At 35.4% G+C, this 18385-nt stretch overlaps 2 protein-coding genes and 1 pseudogene across 2 annotated transcripts; 1 reads left to right on the plus strand and 2 right to left on the minus strand.

The window, feature by feature from the left end:
* The first annotated feature begins 411 nt into the window (after positions 1–411).
* Positions 412–3390, plus strand: LOC131035411 (UDP-glycosyltransferase 74D1-like; annotated as a pseudogene).
* Positions 3391–5496: 2106 nt separating this feature from the next.
* Positions 5497–8046, minus strand: LOC131035421 (crocetin glucosyltransferase, chloroplastic-like). The gene is made up of 2 exons (XM_059207910.1): positions 7638–8046; positions 5497–6431 (listed from the first exon to the last, which is right to left on the minus strand). The coding sequence occupies exons 1-2, from the start codon at positions 8044–8046 to the stop codon at positions 5497–5499; spliced, it is 1344 nt and encodes a 447-aa protein (XP_059063893.1).
* Positions 8047–15245: 7199 nt separating this feature from the next.
* Positions 15246–16976, minus strand: LOC131035415 (mogroside IE synthase-like). The gene is made up of 2 exons (XM_059207915.1): positions 16457–16976; positions 15246–16207 (listed from the first exon to the last, which is right to left on the minus strand). The coding sequence occupies exons 1-2, from the start codon at positions 16935–16937 to the stop codon at positions 15246–15248; spliced, it is 1443 nt and encodes a 480-aa protein (XP_059063898.1). The 5' UTR covers positions 16938–16976.
* Positions 16977–18385: the final 1409 nt, after the last annotated feature.

Genomic DNA, 18385 nt, shown 5'->3' on the forward strand with positions numbered 1-18385 from the left:
ATTATAAGAAATGCTTAAATTTACGGAAGTAGACAAACTATGGGGACAAACGTGAAGTCCATGACTTGTATAAGTGAGAAATATTCGTAGAATCTTTTGAAATAAGAGAGTCGAAATAGGAATTCTCTACTTTTTGTGATTGTGATCTGACAATAATTATTTCAAATTCAGGATTTTGCATCATTCATGTCGTCATACAATGCAAATGGTAACTGACGTATCTTATTTCGTCAAATATGATGGCTATTCATGGAAGACCGTTCAAATTCACTTGAGTGCACAAATTGGTGAGTGTAAGTACAAGGAGGTGTCAGAATCTGTTTTTTTGGATATAAAAGGACCTGGTGAGTGTAAGTACAAGGAGGTGTCAGAATCCTGTTTTTTTGGATATAAAAGGACCTGCGATTCGAGTTCTGGTTGTGATTTCCTAGTTTTGTAGCCATTGAAGTGAAGAGGAATCGAAGAAGAAGATATGGATATGAATGGAGGGAGGAAGAGGAATATGAAGGGTCACGTAGTGGTGATATCATACCCAGCAACAGGCCACACAAATCCCATGCTACAGTTTTCAAAGAATTTGGCTTCCAGAGGTGTGATCGTTACCTTCGTCAATTTTAACTTAAATCATCGCAAAGTAATACAGGCCAGAGAATCTCTGCAACGCCTGAAGCTGGATATACGTTTTGAATGCATTCCAGACGGTCTTCCTGAAGATGATTCCACTCTCGACTCAAACATCAATCCCGCAGTGTTTAAGCACATGCAGGATAATATGGACGGCTCGGGACTCGAACGCTTGATCCATCGACTCCACCAGTCTGCTGCATAATCTACAATTCGTTTCTTCCTTGGGTTCGAGATGTTGCAAATAAACTGAACATTCCTCAGGCTTTGTTCTGGACGCAGTCTGCTGCTGTTTTCTCAATTTATCAGCACTTTCAAAACGGTCCGATTCCGAACTCTGTACTACTTGTCTTTTTTTTTAGGGCTTTGGTTTTACCTATCTTTTGCTTATTTTATCATTAGGGTTAGGGTTTCTCAAAAATTTTAAATAAAAAATAGAGCAAGGAAAGGAAACTTTATTTCGTATTCATTTTTTTTTTGTGAGATTTGAATTTGTGACCTTTCTTTCAAGAACGCATATTCTCCACCACTAGGCCAATCTAAGTTGTAGAGGTGAATAAAAAATTAAGATGTTTTTTTAGATCACTAGTAAAGTAGAGGTGAATTTAGTGTAAATATCATCGAATTTTGTCTTCGTTTGGAATCTTATCAAGGGAGCTTTCAAATCCAAGCAACTGTGACTCATGAAAATTAAACTATCAAATAAAACTTTCTTTCTACCATGTTATTTATTTTTTATTGGAAGGTTTAATATAATAATTTAAGCATTTGATATGGGGATTTTTAGGCTGAAATCTTTTGGTTAAGAGTCAAGGATTGGGGGTTCTCTCTTTTGTCCAAGTCACTTAGTATAATCATTGAAGTATTTGATATGAGAATTTTTAGGCTGAAATCTTTTGGTTAAAAGTCAAGGATTGGGGTTATCTCTTGTGTCAAAGTCACTTAAGGGACAATCCCACCTCTTTGGTTAAGTGTCAAAGATTGAATGTTATCCAATCTGTCAAAGTCATCCAAGGCACAATCTCACCTCTTTGACTAAGAGCTAAGGATTGAGGGTTATCCATTTTGTCAATGTTACCTGAAATAAATCCCACCTCTTTAACTAAGAACCAAAGATTGAAGGTTATCCATTACATTAAAGTTATCCCAAACACAATGCCAGATTCTTGCCTTATCACGTTGAAACGTTGACTAACAAAACTTGATACTTGATAGATTCATTTAGAACCATTTCACTTCACCAATACACCAAAAATTGATTTCTAACATTTTTTTAGTTTGACAATTGCATATTCCATCTTTCAATGTTTACTAATCTCCTATACTTTACATGCTCTGATCAATGTTTCTTGGAACCTTAGCTGTACCGTTGCCAATCAAGACTAGACTTACCTTTATACACACAACCTACTACTTGTTTGCCTCCAAGAGAACTATATTATAACTAATTATCTTTATGCACTGTTACAGAATAGTTGATTGAACTGGAGCATGTAAATGCGTTTCTATTTTTCAATTTGTAAAAGAAATTATGAATTTGGAAGGAGAAATTTTGGGCAGACATGAGACTTACATGCACCTAGTCCTTAATCTCTACTTGTAAACCCCCTTGATTGCTGTAATATCTTTCAAATGATAGATTTGATTCTGAATTTGGTGATGGCTTTGTTTTCCAGGAGAGGGATTGGAATGTGGAAGAATGCCTCAAAACGTCATAATCCCTGGCCTTCCTGAGCTGAAATTGACGGATTTACCTTCGGCGTTCATGGAAACAAGCGGATCCATCAACTATTATCTACGGCAGTTGGAGGTTGTGAAAGATGCCTCGTGGGTGATTGCAAATACTGTGTATGAGCTAGAGCCCGAAACAATCAATTCCCTAAGATCGACCTCCCTTCCCTTCCTCCCAATCGGCCCTTCAATACCCACGTCTTTTCTGCAGGATCAAAATGCAGAGGACACGCAGGTGGGGGCGAATCCTTGGAAGGCGGCCGATTGCATGGGATGGCTGAACAAGAAACCTCCGCTGTCCGTTGTATACATTTCATTCGGCAGCATCCTGGTCATAAGCGATGAACAAATCCAAGAACTGGCTGTGGGCATCCAACAAAGTGGGCAAAACTTCTTGTGGGTGATTCGGGCACCTCCAGGACACGATCACATTGCGGAGGTTTTGCCTGCGGGATTCATGGAGGAAACTAAAGAAAGAGGTTTGGTGGTGGATTGGTGTGCTCAATTGGAGGTGCTCTCTCATCCGTCTGTGGGTGTTTTTATGAGCCACTGCGGTTGGAATTCTACTCTGGATGCTCTGAGCTTGGGAGTTCCCATGCTCACATTGGGAGTTTGGACCGATCAGCCCACTAATTCTAAGTTTGTGACGGATGTTTGGAAGACAGGGCTGAGAATGAGGAGGCGAGATGATGGGATTGTGGGGAGAGATGAGACGGAGAGATGTATCAGAATGGCCATGGAAAGCGAAGAGGGAAAACAGCTAAGAAACAATGGCTTGAAATGGAGGGAATTATTGAAATCTTCTGCTAGCGAAGGAGGTTCATCTCACAGTAACTTGAACGCGTTTGCACAGGAGATCATTTCCAAAGCCAAATAATTGCCCACATACTACATAGATGTGGAAATGCATAATTATTCTTCTTTAATAAATCGTAGGCATCGGATGTTTATGTAGGACCCGTCCTTAATGTGTAGAGAGCTGGCATGATATGGAAAGCCCACCCGAATAAGATCATTTTTTTATCCAGGATAAAAATGCACCCTTGACTTAATTTTATTATTTCTTAATTAAATTGAAAATTAGAAATAAATGGAAATCTTCTGTTTAATTAATAAATAAAAAAGTATGGTGCATATTGATAAACATTGTTATTAGAGATATTAGCTTTCCACAATCCATAATAGTTCTTGTTATTGCTCTTTCACAACCTAATCCAAAAGTGGTAACAAAAATATTGCTCTTTCTTGAACTATAAAATCATTCCATTCAATAAAAAGTTGCTCTTAAGAAATATAAGTACTTTGCATAAATAATTTAGGATACTAAATGGATGCAAGCAGTTAAATATGATTAATTTGAAATAATTTTTGTAAAAGTTGGTTAATAATAATTATTTAAAAATTAAATGAGGATAGACATAGACATTGAATTTTGAGAATACTAATATTTTTTTTAATATTAATATTATATTAGAAATATTTATTTTATTATTAAAAATTATATTTCTAATATTAAAATTATTTAGATTGGTGGGAGAGATTTATAAGATTCATGTTTTAATCTCATGTGCTACTTTTTTTGTCCCAACTATCAAGTAGATTTAAACCCTAATTCATTGATATAAACTCCCCACAAATGACTATTTAATCATGTTAATTGTGATCTTTGATTCTATATTACTTATAAAGATTCTAGCATTCATAGACACTATTTTGAAATTGGTCTAATCACTAGAACCAACTTCTCTTAGGTTAGTTGCTTAGATTGATTGACTCTATAACTATAAGGAGATATTTTAAAATAACATATGCAAGTATGTGGGTGGTCTATACATGTAGAGGCTCACATCATTGGATTTGGATTCCTAATTCTTCCAATTTATGGCAATGGCTTCTCTAATCACTAGGGGATTTGTTTCTTCCTAGGGGAGAAATGTTCTTTGAAAGTAGTGGATCATGTTTTATCTTCAAGCTTTCATCATTAGAAAATGAGCTAATTCTTCACATGGGATTCATATCCTCATTTCCTCTCATATGGGGGCACATCTATTATACTTGCAAGATAGAGGCAATTCTTGGGGGGTGACATTGAGTCCTTCTATCCTTCTTTCACTAGTGTATTTATTTATTTTCTCTCTTTTGTAGAGGAATTTTTTCCCATTTAGATTTCTCCATTTCTCCAGTTATGAGAGATTCCATTTGTTTGTACATGGGTACCTCATCAAGCCTTGTAGCCAAGATACATTCATTTATGAATTTGTGCATCCATTATTGCATTCATCATTAGGTTTTTAGCTTCTCCCTAAGTTGATCTTAAGAGTGTGTTGGAGTAATTAGATAATCACCTTAGTAATTAACTAATTAATCATTAATTTCTCTATATTCTTCCTTCTCCAAGGACTAGGAACATGTGGTATTTAGAGATACCTTATCAGTTTGCCATACAACAAAGCAACAAGGCAACTACTTCTTGTTCAACCACTTGAAATTTGAACATTATGTAAAAATGATATGAAAACGTGCTTAAGATGCATTTATTGGACATCAAATGAGATGATAGAATATGAGATATTAAACAATTTAAAGTAGGCTCTTCCAAAAGGCAAGAGGATGGGGAGCACATAAAGGGCCATGTGTCTAAGTAAGAATACTATGGATAACTACCTACACAGTTTTTGAATACTATGAATAATGAGCTTTTTGGGTGTACAAATGACTTATAGAATCTGAGACTACTCTCTACTCCATGAAATTGGCACCTAACTATGGTACAAATGAGACTTATAGAATATGAGACTACTCTCTACTCCATGTAGAGGCACCTAACTGTGCTACAAACGAGACTTTTAGAATATGAGACTACTCTCTACTTCATGCAAGAGGCACCTAATTGTGCTACAAACAAGACTTATAAAATATGAGACTACTCTCTACTCTATGCAAGGCACACTTAATTGTGCTACTTATGAGACTTTTAGAATATGAGAATACTCTCTACTTCATGCAAGAGGCACCTAACTATGCTACAAATGAGACTTATATAAAATATCTTTTGTAAGATTTGAATTTGTGACCTCTCTTTCAAAATACAAGTTTTCTATTATTATACTAACTGAAAAATACTTTAATAAAAAAACAAAACTACTGTATGTCTCTGGCAATGATCTCCTGGATAAATTTCCTGAGATTGATGTCAGAGGAGCCATCTTCACTGCAAGCACTTGTTGCTAATTCCTTCCACCGGAGAGCATTGGTTTTCAGTTGCTTTCCTTGTTCGCTTTCAAATGCAATTCTTAGGCATCTCTGAATCTCGTCCCTTGTCACAATCCCATCTTCTCTCTTTCTCATTCTCAAACCTGTTTTCCAAACATCCGCCAAACATTTAGCGTTGGTGGGCTGATCTGTCCAAATCTCCAAAGTGAGCACAGGAACTCCCAAGCTCAACCCATCAAGGGTAGAATTCCAACCGCAGTGGCTCATAAACACCCCCACAGAGGGATGAGAGAGAACTTCCACTTGACAACACCATTCCACCACTAAGCCCCTTTCCATGGTGTCCTCCAAGAACCCATCAGGCAGAACTTCCCGAATGTGACCGTGTCCTGGAGGGGCCCGGATGACCCACATGAAGTTTTGGCCACTTTGCTGGATACCCACAGCCAGTTCTTTGATTTGCTGTGGGCTTATGACAGCTATGCTGCCGAATGAAATGTATAAGATCGAAAGCGGGGGCTTCCTGTTCAGCCAGTCCATACAGTCGGTGGCTTTCCAAGGATTGGCGCCCACCTGCCTATCCTCTGGATTTCCCCACTCAAGAAAAGCCGAGGGTATGGAAGGGCCGATTGGGAGGAAAGGAAGAGAGGTTGATCTTAGGGAATTGATGGTCTCAAGCTCCAGCTCATAGAATGTATTGATAAGTACCCACGAGGCATCCTTCACGCTCTCCAACTGGCGAAGATAATGGTTTAGGAAGCCATTTGTATCCATGAATGCCGAAGGTAAATCAGACAATTTCAGCTCAGGTAGGCCAGGGATGATGACGTTTTGAGGCATTTTGCTGCTCTTACATTTCTCACCTGTAGAATATAACCATTAGAAATTCTGTAAGAAAAGCAAAATGTTTTGAATGAGAATGCTACAGAATCCCCCAAAAAAAGGGGATAAAAAGAGAGAGTGGAAAAACCAGAGGGCGAATCGAAAAAATAGATCTACTTATCAAAAATGTAAAATTTAAAAGGTAGGTACATTGAAAAGGATTTGGTGCTATAAGAATACCATAACTTGAAACCATTTCCATCCGCGTGCTTGGAATGGCAAGGTTGATTTGCTGTGATGTTTTGTGGGCTTAAATAGAGTACAAAATTGAAAAGAAATTTCGGTTTTGTTGACATTTTTAAGGATCTACCTATAACAATAAATTGGCCTCGTCTCTGCACTGACCTAAAAACAAACTTTTAGACTTTTATTCATCATTATAAAATCAAACATGAAATACCCACAGGAACAACCCTCAAAGAAATGGGCTATCATCAAATCGAGGAATGAAATGAAGATTAGTCAATAGACTTATTGATCTAATAGCGAAGTCGAAAGATTATTAACTAATTCATCAAGGATCAAGTCAAGATCAAAATATACTCTCCCCCCCAAAAATGGGTAAATTGTTGGGTTATATTTTGTATGACTATAAATTTGATAAAGATTTTATTATTCTTGCATAAATAAGATAAAAAATTAGGCTCTTCAATTTTAATGGGTTCTTTTCAATTTATTTTTAAATATTTTATTCTATTGAATCACTTTTTATGATGCCCATAAATTCCAAATTTCATACTAAGAATCATCATGAACAGCATATCTAGTTTCAAAGAATTTGGTAAAAAATAGATAATTATCTTTTCTAAATTATAAATTGGATATATTATCTAAATAATTTGATTTAGAATATCAAATGAATCAGAATAAGAAAGAATCTATCAAAACCCAAAAAACGATTATCACAAAAATTTTGATAATAAAGATCTTCCTTCTACTAAAACTACTGTAACTGTTTAATATTACTTAATTTATCTTAATTTTTAAAGTGCGTCTTTATACCTCAGTCATTCTGCTGCTTAAACTTTTAACATACACCATTATATTTTTAATTAAAAAATAAACAAAATAAAGAAAACAAAAAAACTATTGTATACTACAAAGGCTGCTACAAAATTCTATCTGCGGAAACAAAGGAATGGAAACAAAGACAACAAAATAGCAGGAGCAGAGATGGGAGCTCAAACTTTTTAGAAAGTCATAATAAATGGTGAAGACGGCAGCAGACTGAGTCCAGAAGAAAGCATGAGGAATGTTGAGTTTCTTTGCAACGGGTGGAACCCACGGAAGAAACGAGTTGTATATTATGCAGCCAACTGGAGGAGAGTCGGCACTCGCATTCAGCCGCCGGATCAGATCTTCCACTCCCGATCCATCCATGTTGTTCTGCATGTGGTTGAACACAGCCGGATTTATATTTGAGTCGATTATGTTCTTATTCTCCGGAAGACCATCAGGAATGAATTCAAAGCGTATGCCCAGCTTGAGCCTCTGAAAATACTCCTTAGCCTGTGTTACTTTCTCCTTATTGATGTTGAAGCTTACGAAGGTAACAAGCAAACCTTTCGAGGCTAACTTCTTTGAGAATTGCAGCATGGGATTGGTGTGCCCCGTAAGAAAAACGGCGAGCAGTGGCAAGATGGGTCAAAAGTTTTCATTATTGCCTTGAAATTTTGAAGAAAAACACGTTCAAGAACAATATTCATTTGAATAATATTTTTGAATCTTGAATTTTGAAAACTACACTACATGTGTCAATCATAAAATTTGGAGAGTTTGAAAAAATGTTTTCTCTATATTTTCTATGTATCAAATAGTTGGATCTAAAGATCCTTAAATAGGTACATTAGTGGAGAGTTGTGTCTCTTACAAACCATAACTTAAAATGATTAAATAAACTTTATTTCTAACACCTCCTCATAAACTTTATTTCATCACATAGTTCAACTAGATGATGGGGGCCTCCTATAAAAAATAGGATTGCTAGCAACTCATGTGCAATAAAGAATAATTTAACATCATTTCCTTGAAAAATGTATATAATTTTATCTTTGCTTGTCATTGGTATTCAACAATAAGATGACCTTCTTGATTTTTGCTAGAAAGAAGGCGAAGTGTTCCGAAGATCTTTGCGATCAAAACCTTCTCAAGTATCAGCACAAAAAAGTGAAGTGTTTTCAAAGATCTTTGCAATCAAAACATTCACAAGTATTAATAGAAGAAGATGAAGAATTTCATAAGACCTTTGCGATCAAAACCTTCATAGGTATCAATAAAGATAGTGATGCATTTCCAAAGATCTTTGCAATCTAAACCTTCACAAATACCAATAAAAAAAAAAATTCAATAAGATCCCTACGATCAAAAACTTTAACAATCTCTGCAATCTATTCTTGAAAAATGATCTTTACGATAAAAAAAACTTTAACGATCTCTACAATCAATTCCAATAATGATCTTTGCGATCAAATCTTTCTTTGATTTACATGCTGCCTTCATTTTCCCACAATTTTCTTTGTTATTGCTATGACTGATCCTCCAATAGCTATGACCATTTTGTGAAAATTTCAATCTACAACATAAAAACAAATTGACCTCCTTTTGACTTTGATGATTACGACTTCTTCTTTTCAATACGTAACAACTTCTTATCTTCATTGATCTTTTGATATCTTTAAACTATTTTTCAGTAGAAGTTCGAATCTTCCCCCTAATATCTTCTTTGATCAACCTTTTCTTGCAGAACAAATGTATGATGAACAATAGTAATTTTAAGCAAATAATATTATGACTTCAACCTACAGATTTATTCCATCTTACTAATTTTGTTGTTGCCCACCTTTCTAAATATGGTAGCATATTCACACAAATTCCTTTAACAATTATAATGTCATTTCAACATAGACTTTAATCAAGATTCTTAAATTTTACAATATAAACTCTTGCCATAATTGAGCTTGTCTTTCAAAATAAACTTGTTAATTGATAACTTTTGACAAATTTGGGACAAATCTGCACACCTTTCTTTTATGTTGGCTTGATCTCCTCAAGCAACGATTTTTCATACAAATGCTATGATTTCCTATTGTCACTTTAGTATCTTTTCAACAGGTACGATTTTAATGAAGTGGTGACAACCTTTCTTAGTATGGGTCGACTCCTTCCTTGGAACTACTTCTTTCTTTTGGTGACTTCACAAATGTAGTAGCAATATCTAATTCAAGTTGGCCACTGATGTAAAATGCAGCCTAAAGAAGATCTTTCTTTTTATTCCTTAATGACAACAATCTTTAAATACTTATAGCTTCTAAAATACTTGTAAGCTTATATAGTTTTCTAACCAGATTTGATCATCTTTGGTAGTTACTATTTCTCCTTGAATGGACTACATCTTCCATGTGATCATTTTCCTCAAACACTTTATCTTCTTTCAATAGTGATCTTCCAAGCAGTGACTCCTTTTCTTAAATTAATTTTTTTTACTCTCTATGTATAGCTAAATCTCCAACAACGAACTCATGTTTCCTCCTTAATTATTTGGTGGAAATCACTCCTATTGCTGCATTCACACTATTTGCCTCTTGGGATGACTTTGACTGCAAATGAGAGAAAATAGTGATATTCTTTTAGACCGACATCGTCCTTTTGACTGGAGATTTCTTTCTTTCATACTACTAACAACTCCTATATCTCAGCGACTTTTTATTCAAATTTTGTTACCATGTATGCTCTTTGAACCAGTGCTTAACTTCTGCAACCTACCTTTGTGGCTTTCTTAGATCTCTTCATAAAAACTATAAACACTTTCTCAATGGATGCTTGTTCTCTCTTTTTGACATAAACTTAATGTAAATCTTTCAATCTATGCTTGCATTCCAAATGTTGTCTCAAATCTCCCTAAATCAATTTGGATTTGATATCATGATAAAATTTGGAGAACTTGAAAAAATGTTCTCTCTATATTTTCTATGTATCAAATAGTCGAATCTAAAGATCCTTAAATAGGTACATTAGGTGAATTCAATAAGTGGTGTTGGTGCGGTTTCTAGAAGGTTATCAGGATGGTGATGATTATCATGTTCGTGTTCCAGATGGTGACCTATTTTGGGTCTTGTGGTTATTCTGTTAGGTTATGGACCGGTTTATATAACGTGTTGGTTGATGCTCCCGATGTTGTCACCGGTTGGATTTATTGTTTGGTTTATGTTGTTTTGGTCTTAGACCGACTTGGCTTATCATTGGTTTGCAGGATTATGTAATGGATCTATTGTATTATCTTTTAGGTGGTCGACCTAATTGTTTAGGTCCCGGGTTGGTATAAATATAATGTAAGATCTCTTTGTAGATCATATGTGGTAGGTCAAGGTTATGGAATTATCTGTGTGCGAATAAAGTTGTAATCGTATGCAGAGGTTTTGGTGGGTTTGTAAAAGAGGTTTAAGACCTCTAGTATTGAGCTTAACCGAAACTGTACCTAGGAATAGGAGATGCTATTCTTGCAGCTCATTCATCTTTCCAGACTGTAGTTTGGATTTATTTTGCAATTAGTGAGGCTCCTTTTGTGATGAGCAATGCACTCTAGCCTGTTGGAGATATACCTAAGATTGTGAAGCCCTATAATCCAGTATGTAAGGAATGTCAAATGGGAAAGCAAGTCAAAACTTCTTTTAAGAGTATACAAGACAAATATAATGATGTTCTCGATCTTATTCATACTAATTTGTGTGGTCCTACTAGAATAAAGAGTTTTCAGGGTGATAGATATTTCATGCTAATCATTGACGACTATTCTAGAATGGTGTGGGTTACTTTTCTAAGGGATAAATCCGAAGCTTTTGAAAAGTTTAAAATCTTTAAGGCTAAAGTTGAGACAGAGACAGGGTTGAAGATTAAATGCTTAATGTCAGATTGGGGTGGTGAATTCACATCCAATGAATATAATAGTTATTGTGAGAAGCATGGGATAAGGAGACAATTGTCTGCACCCCAGACACCTCAACATAATGATGTTGTGGAAAGAAAGAACATAACTATCTTGGATGCGGCTAGAACTATGATGATGGAAGATAATTTGCCTCATATCTATTGGAGAGAAGTTGTGAGCACAACGGTATACACGTTCAACAAAGTTCATATCAAAGGAGACATCAGTAAGACACCTTATGAGTTATGGCTTGGTCATACACCTATAGTTAAGTATTTCAAAATCTTTGGTAGTAAATGCTATATCAAAAGAGATGACTCCATTGGAAAGTTTGATCCTGGATGTGATGAAGAGATATTTGTTGGTTATTCTAATGAAAGCAAATCATATAGATGTTGTAACAAAAGATTGCAGAGAATTGTGGAGAGTGCTAATGTCAAGGTGGATGAGTTGTACAAAGGTCAAATCAGAACTTATGAGAGAACCGGAAGTGGAGATGATCATAATTGAACCGGTAGCACCTATACTGGAACATAATGATGAACCAGTTACCCCAACAGTATCAGAAAATTCAACAACAACCGAAGATCAGAGCAAAGAAACATAAAGGCAGAAGACTCCTAGGTATGTAAGGTTAAATCATTCAAAAGATCAGATCATTGGAGACAAGAACAAAGGAGTAATGACAAGAAGAAGGTTGGCAACTGATGAGGTATGTTTAATTTCTCAAGTTGAATCGACATCATTTATTGAAGCTTGTAAAGATGAATGTTGGATGAGAGCTATGGAAGAGGAATTAGATCAGATTGAAAAGAACAACACATGGACTTTAGTTCCCCGGCCTAAAAATAAGAATGTTATTGGAACTAAGTGGGGTTTTAGGAATAAATTGAATGAGGACGAACAAGTTGTGAGGAATAAGGCTAGATTGGTATGTAAAGGATATTCTCAGAAGGAAGGAATTGTTATGATGAGACCGTTGCTCCGGTAACTAGGATTGAAGCTGTGAGATTATTTCTTGCTTATGCTTCCCATAAGAAATACAAGGTTTATCAGATGGATGTTAAGTGTGCATTTCTAAATGGAGATCTTGAAGAGGAAGTTTACATTGAACAACCTAATGGATTTTCACTTTCAGATGACAAAAACATGGTTTGTAGGTTAAGGAAAGCTTTATATGGATTGAAATAAACCCCTAGAGCTTGGTATGCTAGATTGGACAAATATCTTTTGAAGCTTGGTTTCACTAAAGGTAATGGTGACAATAACTTATATTATAAGATTACTAATGATGACATATTGATTGTTCAAGTCTTTGTTGATGATATCATATTTGGATGTGAGGATAAGTTATGTATGGAATTCTCTAAAAATATGAAGAATGAATTTGAGATGTCTATGATTGGGGAGATGAAATCTTTCTTAGGTTTGCAAATTACTCAAAATTTTAAAGGTATTTTCATCTATCAAACTAAGTATGTTAGAGAATTGATGAAGAAATTTGGTATGAAAAATTCCAAACCGGTTGGTACTCCTATGGTTACAAGTGATAAATTGTCAAAGAATGATGCATCAACTTCGATAAATCCTACAAGGTATAAATCTATGATTGGAGGTTTGTTATATCTAACTCATACTAGACCAAATATAATAAATGCAATTTGTATTGTATCAAGATATCAGAGTGATCCTAGAGAGAATCATGAGAGTGCGGTGAAAAGGATTTTTCAGGTATTTGCAAGGAACAACTGAGTATGGTTTGTGGTATCCTAAAAATGATGACTTTACACTATGTGCATATACAAATGCTAACTGGGCTGGAGATGTTGATGACTAGAAGAGCACATCCGGTGGAGCTTTCTTTCTTGGAAAGAAACTTGTTTCACGGATCAATAGGAGACATACATGTACTTCTTTATCTACTGCTGAAGCTGAGTATGTTGCTGCTACTACTAACTATACACAAGTTCTATGGATGAAGCAAATGTTGAAGGATACAAGGGTAGATTGTAATGAACCGGTTACTCACTAAGATAACTTTGCTTCTATTGACATATCAAAGAATGCGATATTTCATTGTGAGGTGAGTCTTTGAAGGCCTCATCAAGCGTTGCAAAGATAGCCCCAAATACCTAATTATAATTGAATGGAAATCCATTCAAACCATACTTGATTGAAGATGCATTCACACTTGGACACATTTACAACTTACAGTATCAATGAGTTATTTGAATTGATTAAAAATAATTATAAACAACTTGGACACATAATAAGGTGGGAAAATGCTAAAAAAATATCATTGTATAATAATCTATTATGGGATGCTAATATGTTAAACTAATATCCACATGTTATGCTAGAGTCTATGTAGCTACAACTTATAAAAGTTTTAGAAACTAGGAAAAGAGGTTAATGCAAAAAAATAATATTTTTGCACAAATAGACCATAGAAGGCATAAACACAAGCACAACCTTGGCACCATGAGTGGAAAAGGCTAAGGAAAGGGCTAAATGAATCTAAAAACATACTAGGGACATGAATACCAAAACAAGTCCAATATGTAATGTGAAATTATAAGTGTATATAATTTTGTTCATTATGCTATCAAACAAAAATAGTGTTCTCTAGTTTAGTGTTACCAAGTAGAATTTTGTGTTGGATCTCTACCCTATTAGAGGACAAGTTTGTGGGTCAGTGAAAAATTCATGACTACAACTATATACTTGCATTGTAGATTCATATTAGTAATCTATGAGATTCTATTCTACAACTTCATCTTATTTGTAGTTCTCTATTCTTCCTTTTCCATATACTAGGGAAATGTGGTATTTAGAGATACCTTATTACTTTTTCATACAACAAAGCAACAAGGTGACTAATTCTTGTTCAACCCCTTGAAATTTGAACATTATGTAAAAATGATATGAAAACACTTAAGATGCATATTCTTCTCTTTTTGTTGCACTAATCAAAAAATGTCATTATTGAATATTCTAATGCTTTAGAATGATGCACTTTTGAATGTTTCTAAGAGATTATTAGAATGAATATATTGAAGGTCTTTAAATACAGGTAAATAACATCACATCATAGTAAAAGTATGTTTAGTTAGCTCAAAGTAGGTAAAAGGTGGTTAGTTGACTAAATTTGAAACAATATAAGGACAAGTTCATGACCCTAAGATTGCTCCTTCATCTACAAATTTTTTGTAGAATCGGATAGCAAGTAAATCTAGGTAGCAAATAGCTACATGAGAGTCACTGAAGAAGTATGTGTGATAGGTATATAAAGGAAGTGTATAAAATGTGTGTAAATAAATAGAGTATAATTAAATGTTTCAACATATACATATAAGTAAATAAATATTGAGGTTAAAGAATGATTCCAACTTCACAAAATACCATATCATTCAATAAAAAACATAACTGCCTACACATTTTTTTAAAAGCTATAAAAAATGACATTTCTAGGTGTAGAGATGACTTATAGAATATGAGACTGCTCCATGAAAGAGGCACCTAACTATGCTACAGACGAGACTTATAGAATATGAGACTACTCTCTACTCCATGTAGAGGTACCTAACTATGCTACAGATGATAGTTTTAGAAAATGAGATTACTCTCTACTCCATGCAAGAGGCACCTAACTGTGCTACAAATGAGACTTATAGAATATGAGACTACTCTCTACTTCACGCAAGAGGCACCTAACTGTGCTATAGACGAGACTTTCAGAATATGAGTCTAGACTCTGTATTCCATGCAAGAGGCATCTAACTATGCTACAAACGAAACATACCTACACTAACTTTTGTAAACTTTGAACTTGTCAACTTCTCTTTCAATATACAAGTTTTCCACTATTATGCTATCTGAAAAGTACTATGGTAGAAACATGAAAACTACTGTTTGTGTCTGGCAATTGGATAAACTGCTTGAGATTGATGCCAGAGGAGCCACCTTCACTGCAAGCACTTGTTGCTAATTCCTTCCACCGGAGACCATTGGTTTTCAGTTGCTTTCCTTGTTCGCTTTCAAATGTAATTCTTAGGCATCTCTGAATCTCGTCCCTTGTCACAATCCCATCTTCTCTCTTTCTCATTCTCAAACCTGTTTTCCAAACATCCGCCAAACATTTAGCGTTGGTGGGCTGATCTGTCCAAATCTCCAAAGTGAGCACAGGAACTCCCAAGCTCAACCCATCCAAGGTAGAATTCCAACCGCAGTGGCTCATAAACAGCCCCACAGAGGGATGAGAAAGAACTTCCACTTGACAACACCATTCCACCACTAAGCCTCTTTCCATGGTGTCCTCCAAGAACCCAGTGGGCAGAAGTTCACCAATGTGACCGTGTCCTGGAGGGGCCCGGACGACCCACAGGAAGTTTTGGCCACTTTGCTGGATACCCACAGCCAGTTCTTTGATTTGCTCTGGGCTTATGACAGCTATGCTGCCGAATGAAATGTATGAGACCGACAGCGGGGGCTTCCTGTTCAGCCATTCCATACAGTCGGTGGCTTTCCAAGGATTGGTGCCCACCTGCCTGTCCTCTGGATTTCCCCGCTCAAGAAAAGCCGAGGGCATGGAAGGGCCGATTGGGAGGAAAGGAAGAGAGTTTGATCTTAGGGAGTTGATTGTTTCAGGCTCTAGCTCATAGAATGTATTGGCAACTACCCACGAGGCATCCTTCACGCTCTCCAACTGGCGAAGATAATGGTTTAGGAAGCCATTTGTATCCATGAATGCCGAAGGTAAATCGGACAATTTCAGCTCAGGAAGGCCGGGGATGATGACGTTTTGAGGCATTTTGCTGCTCTTGCATCTCTCACCTGTAAAACCATTAGAAATTTTGTAAGGAAAGCGAAATGTTTTGAATTAGAACGCTACAGAATCCCCCAAATAAAAGGGAAAAAAGGAGTGTGGAAAAACCAGAGAACTATATTTTTAGTTAAAAAAGACAAAATAAAGAAAAGAAAACTATTGTATACTACAAAGGCTGCTACAAATTTCTATCTGCGGAAACAAAGGAATGGAAACAAAGACAACAAAATAGCAGGAACAGAGATGGGAGCTCAAACTTTTTAGAGAGTCATAATAAATGGAGAAGACAGCAGCAGACTGCGTCCAGAAGAAAGCATGAGGAATGTTGAGTTTGTTTGCAACGGGTGGAACCCACGGAAGAAACGAGTTGTATATAATGCAGCCCACTGGAGGAGAGTCAGCACTCGCATTCAGCCGTCGGATCAGATCTTCCACTCCAGATCCATCCATGTTGTTCTGCATGTGGTTGACCACTGCCGGATTTATATTTGAGTCGATTATGTTCTTATTCTCTGGAAGACCATCAGTAATGCATTCGAATCGTATGTCCAACTTAAGCCTCTGCACATACTCCTTAGCCTCTGTTACTTTCTCCTTATTGATGTTGAAGCTTGCGAAGGTAACGAGCAAACCTTTTGAGGCTAACTTCTTTGAGAATTGCAGCATGGGATTAGTGTGCCCCGTTGCAGGATATGATATCACTACAACGTGAGACTTTTTCCCTCCATTACACTCCATGTCTTCCTTGAGTTACAGTGTGTGCCTACAAATCAGAGAAAATCGAAAAGATTGTTACTACAAATCAGATTGCCTGGCAAGTTTATGTACCTCTCATGCACCGACCTCTCCACAACATTATTTGATGTCTGCTTCACATGTTTTACTGAGACAAGAAGTATCCCAGCAACATACAATTTTTTGTGTCATCAGCATCGATCGTTCCGAATCTCTTCGACAACACAGAAACACCTTTTATTGTATGGCTTCAAGCATGAAACTGAACCATATATTTTGCTTTTAAAAAGTAGATTCTTTAAGGAAGATTGGCAAGCAATTAGCAAGATGGGTCAAAAGCTTTCATTGTTGCCTTGAAATTTGGGGAAAAAAATGGAAAACACGTTTAAGAACACTTTTCATTTGATTACCTAGTATTTTTGAATCTTGAATTTTGAAACTAGGGAGAACTAGGGAATACCAATATGTGTGAAAGGAGTATAATGTTGTATAACTTATGATGTCACATAGAAAATGATTATTAAGAAGAGCATCAGCTTTCCATATTCTTATCATCATTACTCTTTACTCACCTAACCTTTCAATTATTAATTTGAAAGAAACCAAAAAAAAAAGATAACTATAAGTTCATTGATAGATTTTACATGTATCATTAGCCTCCCACTTTATTCTATCATAATTGAACTTTATTAGAGTTGTGCAACTTTATTGGACTTTAATTTTTTAACTATTGGAACATTTGTGAATAAGTAGTTACCTTTTTTGAGGTGGTTGTAATGCATGGTTATAGGGGCATCTCAAAGTAGGTATCAAGCGACATTTCAAAATGACCACTTTTTAACCCTTGCATGCATAATTGATCCCATAGTGTGTGTTGTTACTACCTAGAAACCAAAACAATAGCTATAAGCAGTTAAGTCACATATAGAGACATCAAAAAAATAAAATCATTGAAATCTAATGAATTGTTTAGGATCTTTGTGTGTACAAAGTTAGCTATAACGACTATCGGTACGCTTCCCCTAAGATGTATAAATAAATAAATTGTATTCATCGGCTAACAACCTTTTGAATAAAATAATGCCATTTATCAAATAAGACAATAAATAAAATAAAAAACAGATATGAAAATACGTTTGTACTACTAATTTTTTATAATTAAAATGAAAAAAGTTAAAGATTACATAGCTTACATCAAATTAATAATATTGTTCATAACTTTCATTTGATAGAATGGTAGATTAATTAATTTTGATGTTAAAAAAAGTGGAAAAATATACATTATAAAAACTGGTCAAACTATTTTGATTCTAGCATCTCATTGGTTCATTTGTTACCAACTAATAAAACTAGAGAATGCATTACAATTATGTACCTATAATAAACTAATAACTTTTATTTCAATATTGTTGATTCTAAAATTTTACTTCCATATAACAGCCTTACGAAAA

The sequence above is a fragment of the Cryptomeria japonica genome, chromosome 1 (genome assembly GCF_030272615.1).
Source record: "Cryptomeria japonica chromosome 1, Sugi_1.0, whole genome shotgun sequence".
NCBI lineage: Eukaryota > Viridiplantae > Streptophyta > Pinopsida > Cupressales > Cupressaceae > Cryptomeria > Cryptomeria japonica.

Excerpts from the sequence above, each read along its gene's own strand:
- LOC131035421 (XM_059207910.1), bottom strand. The coding sequence starts at position 8,046 with ATGCTGCAATTCTCAAAGAAGTTAGCCTCGAAAGGTTTGCTTGTTACC. Across the intron at positions 6,432-7,637 it reads TTATTATGACTTTCTAAAAA|GTGAGAAATGTAAGAGCAGC; the intron begins GTTTGAGCTCCC and ends TATATTCTACAG.
- LOC131035415 (XM_059207915.1), bottom strand. The coding sequence starts at position 16,937 with ATGGAGTGTAATGGAGGGAAAAAGTCTCACGTTGTAGTGATATCATAT. Across the intron at positions 16,208-16,456 it reads TTATTATGACTCTCTAAAAA|GTGAGAGATGCAAGAGCAGC; the intron begins GTTTGAGCTCCC and ends ATGGTTTTACAG.